This window comes from Microchirus variegatus, assembly GCF_963457635.1.
Source record: "Microchirus variegatus genome assembly, chromosome: 18".
Taxonomy (NCBI): domain Eukaryota; kingdom Metazoa; phylum Chordata; class Actinopteri; order Pleuronectiformes; family Soleidae; genus Microchirus; species Microchirus variegatus.
Window position 1 is genome coordinate 23905957 of NC_139819.1, and position 7158 is coordinate 23913114.

At 47.6% G+C, this 7158-nt stretch overlaps 1 protein-coding gene across 1 annotated transcript; it reads right to left on the bottom strand.

Moving 5' to 3' along the window:
• Window positions 1–4877: 4877 nt before the first annotated feature.
• Window positions 4878–6209, bottom strand: LOC310939914 (D(5)-like dopamine receptor; the record flags this gene model as incomplete). The annotated part of the gene is made up of 1 exon (XM_083904781.1): window positions 4878–6209. The coding sequence occupies exon 1, from the start codon at window positions 6027–6029 to the stop codon at window positions 4878–4880; it is 1152 nt and encodes a 383-aa protein (XP_083760907.1). The 5' UTR covers window positions 6030–6209.
• Window positions 6210–7158: the final 949 nt, after the last annotated feature.

Here is a 7158-nt window from a genome sequence, read left to right on the forward strand (position 1 = left end):
TACGTATATATATAAATATATATATATATATATATATATATATATATATATTTTTTTTTTTTTCTTCTAATGTCTTTAACGTCTCGAAGAAACATTTCCTTGGTGTCACACAAACAACGTTTCTATTCTATTCTATTCTCAAATCAACGTTTACTTGTGCAGTGCCGAACCAAGGCCATACAGGAAGCGGAATGCCCGAAACAGGAAGTGACCTGTAACTTTGACAGGGATCATCGTATCGAAACCGTTTCGAAACACGCGGGAGATGGAGTGTGTTGAATATCTCCACGTATCGTTACATCGCGTTGCCATGACAACGGCGCAAATTATGTCGGAATTCTGCGACAAAAACAAACAAACTTTTTCTCTGAGGCAAAGGTGATCGGACCGATGATTTTCTGGCCCTGAAGGTGTCCATATGAAAGCATTCAATTTGAAAGACAGCGCCCCCTGGTCGCAAGAGATAACATCATATAAACCTCCGAACAGGAAGTCAAACCATTTTGAACAGGAAGTGGCCTCTAACTTTGTTGTACGTTGACGGATCTGCACGGAACACGACATGTGAGACGAGGGAACTCCTCTGAACACGTTTACTGACACGCCTTTGACCTGACAGGAAGTCGCACAATTTTAAACAGGAAGTGGCCTCTAACTTTGCCGTTCATCGCCCGATCTGCTTGAAACGTAGAACAGGAGCGAGGTTCTGATGTGGTCCAGATCTCAGTGGCTCTGGAGTATAGCGCTGTTATTCAGCACATTTATTGGACACTCGATAGAGTTTTGCTTTTATTGTGAAGGCAGAAAGGTTTTTCACACTGACGTCATTGTTAACTCGAACATAAACGAAGTCCAGGGTGAAAATAATCCACTGAGGACATTTGATTAAATGGCAGATATGAATACACAGTCACACGTCGTCACGTGACATAATGACTGTGGTTTCCGCGGCGCGCCATCTCTTCGCCGCTCGGCGCTGACCTCTTGACCTCTGGAGTTCACAGCAGACGGGTGATGTTTGCTCATAAGAGGCTCTTGAAGGCCGAGCGAGAGCGGCAATCAGCGCCGTATCATCATCACGGAGGGAGATTGCGAGCGTTGCTGATGACAGAAGAGCAGCGTGAGAGGATGAAAACCAGCGTCGACTCATTTCCTCTCAACACTCAAAGACTCCTCTGTTCTCTCTCCACAGCTCGGACTTTAATCGCCCTCGTTTATGCCTCATTTCATCCCACATTAAAGGAACAGTCCAGGATCTTCACCCTAGAACACCATAGCAGCAAATAAATGTATGTGATTTTTGTCCCCTCGTGATGATTTTCTATCATTTTGTTAGACATGACACAGTTTAAAATAAAAGAACACGACTCAAATTTGTCATGTTTTGATATATTTTGAAGTCCTTTTTATTGGGTGTATTTATTATCTCAACTCAACTTTATTTATAGAGCACTTTAGGCAGCTATAGCTGGTACAAAGTGCTTAACAATACAATAAATATTGTAAACATGGCACAAAAAACACAGGAGACAAAATAAAAACAATAAAACAATAAAAATGTTTAAGAGCAGAGTCTCATGCTGAGTTGAACGCAGAAGAATAAAAATGTGTTTTAAGATGAGTTTAACAAAAAAAAAAATATCTCCATGAGACACAAGGAAAAGCGAAGGTCAAAGGTCAAACTCAGTCAAAGCTCTGAATGTTTGTTTGTCTCTGTGACTTCAGAGCTTTTTTCATGATTAAAACATCATTTCTGATCGTTTCAGCTTCTTAAATGTGAACATTGTTTCTTTGCTCCATGAAAACAAAGAAATCATTTTGGTTTGTGGACAAAAACAAAGACGTTGGAGAACATCGTCATTTCCAGGTCTGACAAAAACTGAGCAACATTTTTTTAATGACAATAACTGTCCAGGCTGTGACTCCACCTTTCAACCTGTGTCTGATGGGATTGGCACCGCCCTCTTGTCTGTGGAGGCTCCGCCCTCTCTCCCTGACGAGCGTCAGGTGTCGTTGATGACTGTGATTGAAGCAGAGCAGCAGTATAAGAGCATCAGGAGCATCATCATCATCATCACCAGCTGCTCACGCCACTCAAACATGGAGCTTGTCTTAAGGTCAGTGAGGTTCTTCAGGTTCTTCAGGTTCTTCTTGTATTTCTTGTATTTCTTGTATTTCTTGTATATTTGCTGTAACTCGTGTGTCTTTGTCTCCTCAGGATCTCTTGGATCTGTCTGCTGTGTTTCAGCAGCGTCTTCACTTTCCCTGCGACGAACAAAGGTAAAGACGAAAAAGCTTCTCTGTGAACAAAGTCAAACTGAACGTTTGCGCTCAAACGCTTTTCAAACGTGTTCCACAGGTCACAGGAACCCTCCGGCCAGGTTCTGGGACCACAGAGGAGGTCCAGCGTCGCCTCAGCTCAGGTCTGGAGCTCTCCGTCCACGGACGTCTGTGCCGTTTGACCCGCAGCCCGATGCTAAAGCTAAAGCTAACCCTGGACAGTCTGCAGCGTTGGGCTTCCTAAGTCCTCCTTTCCCAAAGATTCCAGTTCCTCCTCCCGTCTCAGAGAAGAAGACTCCTGATCTGCAGCAACAGCCTCAGATCTCACAGGTTTCAGTTGACGACGGCGTCGACGACTCTCCTCCTGAAACTGAGCGGCCGTGGGTTCAGTCCTGGGCGGTGTTCGACCCGAGCGTTTGGGAGATTCCACGCGTTCGCTTCCCCGTCCGCGACCCCTGGTCCTCGAGTCCTGAGGCTGCAGCTCCACAGAGCAGCACCGACACGTCTCCTCCGCTGCCTCCGTCGTCCTACATCTTCCAGACCAGAGACGGATACCGGCGAGCAAGGCAGTACCTGTCCAGCATGAAGTACAACCCGTACTTCTACCCGGAACCAGAAGTGGTCGTCTCTGAGCCTGAAGACGAGGTCGTGGAGCCTCAGCCTCAACAGGAACAGAAGATCTTGGGTAAAGACTGAGGATTTTGGTCTTTTTAAAAAAAAAAAAAAAAAAAATGTTTTTAAATTTAAAAAGTGTTTGATCATGTGACCTGACTCTTGTGTTTCAGAGTGAACCTGCTGGTGGATCCTTGGAGATCTTGAATAAAAAATTTGTTGACCTGATCAAATGTCTCTGTCCTCTTTAACCGCTAACATTAGCTAAGCTAATTAGCTTAACATGAGGTCATTAACCCTGTCGCATTCATGGTGCCACACCTGGCAGCTCCTGTTGATTTTTTTTTTTCCCTCTGCTCTCGTTCTGCCAGCAGGGGGCGTAGTTATCACTCGTGACTATTGAGTTTCCAGCTGAAGCTTTTAGCTGCTCTTAGAGGTCAAAGGTCATGGAGAAAGTGTGTGTGCGTGGTCCACTCTCCTCTGAAGTCCAGGAGATGAAGAATCCTCTTTGATTGTGTGTGAGGTCTGAACTCACTCTGATGTTTTCCTGTCGTCACGTCTGTGAGGAAACGTGAGGCCTTTACCTTCATGTCAGTGAGGACACACCATTCTGTTGGTTTGACTGTCATTAAAGTGAAGGATCGATTAAACGTGAGGAGAGAAGACGTCAAACAGCTGAGATCTGAGAAAGTCTGCAGGTGTTTGTCAGCGATTGCTTTTCAACAACAGCAGGACACGGTTTTCACATCTGCTAACAAGCGCTAACGACTGATTAAAGACACGGCAGCTGCTGCTCCTCTGCTGCCTCCTGTGGACACTTTGTGTCACTAACGCAAGTCTAAATTTAAAATGAAGAATTCACTAAAATAAGACCTTGTAACTCAGTGATGGAGGCAGCAGTGGATCAACAACTCCTGTGAACTCCTGTGTGCTGTGATGTTAAAATCACTGGTTTTCTCTATGGACTTTGGTGTAGGAGAGTGAGTGGTTTATAAACTTCAGTTTCCTGTTACATGAGATTTTTTTATTTGATAAAATCGACATCAAGACAAGTCTACGACGTCTGAGGAACACGTTTACGTCTTTATTTCACTGTTAGACAGACTTTAACAACAGGGAACTGAAGTTTATAAACCACTCACTCTCCCACACCAAAGTCACTCACTCTCCCACACCAAAGTCACTCACTCTCCCACACCAAAGTCACTCACTCTCCCACACACTCTCCCACACCAGAGTCACTCACTCTCTCACACCGAAGTCACTCACTCTCACACACCAAAGTCACTCACTCTCACACACCAAAGTCACTCACTCTCACACACCAAAGTCACTCACTCTCACACACCAAAGTCACTCACTCTCACACACCAAAGTCACTCACTCTCACACACCAAAGTCACTCACTCTCACACACCAAAGTCACTCACTCTCACACACCAAAGTCACTCACTCTCACACACCAAAGTCACTCACTCTCACACCAAAGTCACTCACTCTCCCACACCAAAGTCACTCACTCTCACACACCAAAGTCACTCACTCTCCCACACCAAAGTCACTCACTCTCACACACCAAAGTCACTCACTCTCACACACCAAAGTCACTCACTCTCACACCAAAGTCACTCACTCTCCCACACCAAAGTCACTCACTCTCACACACCAAAGTCACTCACTCTCCCACACCAAAGTCCAAGTTACAATGACTGATTTTAGTGAATTCAGCTTTTAAAATATTGACTTTAGACTTAACTCAGTGACACAAAGTGACCACACGAGGCAGCAGAGGACCAGCAGCTCCTGTGTCCATGTGAGCTAAAATCTGGTTTTCTCTGTGGACTTTGGTGTGGGAGAGTGAGTGGTTTACAAAGTCTGTCTAACAGTGAAGATAAAAACGTGATCACGTGATATCGTAGATCTTCACGTTTTCACTGAGAGCCTCTCTCTCGGCAGCAGGGGGCGCTCTCACCCTCAGAGTCTCGTCACAGGTCCGGGATCTGACCCGGGATGACGTAACAGTCCGTGGGTCCAGAGGAGTTGAAGGGGATCATGTCCAGGGAAATCTCCGCCTCGCACTGGTACTGCAGGACAGAGGGCGGCAGAGAGCCGCGCAGCCTCTGAGACTCGTCAGAAAGCGCAGAGACTGCGTCAAAGTTGTGTAGCGCAGCGGCAGCGGCCGCGTGCGGCGGTGGCTGCGTCTGCGGCTGCGGTGGCGCGCACGCGGCGCTGATCCTCGCGGCCCCGGGGCCCGGCGCGCTCACGCACGGCTCCTTCTGCAGCGTGGTGTCGTGGTGATAGGACACGAGCTCGTTACTGAAGTCCACGGCCTCCACCGCGGAGGTGGCGCAGTATCTGCTGCAGCCCAGGATGGTGGAGAAGGCCTTCCGGAAGTCCGCGTTGAAGGCGTAGATGACCGGGTTCAGGGAGGAGTTGGCCCAGCCGAACCACACGAAGATGCTGAAGGTGGTGTCGCTGACGCAAGGTGGCGCTCCCGCCGTGTCCGCGTCACAGAACGGGACGATGCAGTTGAGGACAAAGAAGGGCAGCCAGCAGCAGACGAACACGCCCACGATGATGGACAGAGTCTTCAGGACCTTCGTCTCTCTCTTGAACGAGGTCTTCAGAGAACTTTCGTCGTGCGTGGACGCGCGGTGCAGGCGCTGGTTCGGCGCGCGCGGCCCCGCCGCCCTCTCCAAGGACGAAATGCGCCGGATCTGGTTTTGCGCGATGCGGAAAATGCGCGTGTACGTGCCCACCATGATGAGCACGGGGATGTAGAAGCTGATGAGGGACGAGGAGATGGCGTAGGTCCGGTTCAGGCTCGCGTTGCAGTCGTCCGGGTTGCGCGCGGTCAGGTTGTCCGTGCGCGCGCGGTGCCAGTTGAGCTGCACGGGGATGAAGGAGATGAGGATGGACAGAGTCCACGCGACCCCGATCATCAGGAAGGCGAACCTGCGCGTCATCTTGCGCTCGTACCTGAAGGGGCTGGAGATGGCCCAGTACCGGTCCATGCTGATGACGCACAGGTTGAGGATGGACGCGGTGGAGCACATGATGTCAAAGGCCACCCACGTGTCACAGAAGCGGCCGAAGAGCCAGATTCCCGCCACCTCGGACACGGCTCTCCACGGCATCACCAGCACCGCCACGAACAGGTCCGACACCGCCAGAGAGATCACGAACGAGTTGGTGACTTTGGAGCGAAGGTGGCGGAACTTGATGACTGCGGCGCAGACCAGCGTGTTCCCCAGCAGCGTGGACACGATCAGCGCGCACAGGACGCAGCCGGTGAGCGCGCGGAGGCTCACGCCACCTGCTCCTGGTGCCGGTCCTGGTCCTGATCCTGGTCCTGGTCCTCCTTCTGCTCCTGGTCCTCCTCCTGCTGTGACCACCTGCTGCTGTGGGATCTCCATGGATGGATGTCCAGACTCAGAGTGTCCTCGTGCTGCGCGTCTCTGCTCCACACTGACACTGACCCACACACACCCACACACACACACACACACACACACACACACACACACACACACACACACACACACACCGTCCCTCTCTCTCTCTCTCTCTCTCTCTCTCTCTCTCTCTCTCACACACACACACACACACACACACACACACACACTACATAGTATCATATAATAATATAAAGTAATATAATGGAGTAAATTACATTATAATATAATGTAACATCATTTTATATCATTTGATTTTATAATATCATAAAATGTTTGTCTGAAAACAGTTGAGTGACGTCACGTCAGAGGTGAGAGAAGCGGTGACAGTAAAGGAAGGAAGGTGAACTATGCCCTCTAGTGGACAAACACTCACATCACACCAACACACACTTAGAGACAGATCAGATGAGAATAGTGTTAGATTGTTACTTTACACAGAACTACATGAAACTTTACAAGAAACTTTACACAAAACTACATAAAACTTTACAAGAAACTTTACACAAAACTACATAAAACTTTACACAAAACTGCATAAAACTTCACACAAAACTACATCAAACTTTACACAAAACTACATCAAACTTTACACAAAACTACATAAAAGTACACAAAACTTTACACAAAACTTTACACAAAACTACATCAAACTTTACACAAAACTACATAAAAGTACACAAAACTTTACACAAAACTACATAAAACTTTACACAAAGCTTTACATAAAACTTTACACAAATCTACATAGAACTTTACACAAAACTACATAAAACTTTACACAAAACTACATAAAAGTACACAAAACTTT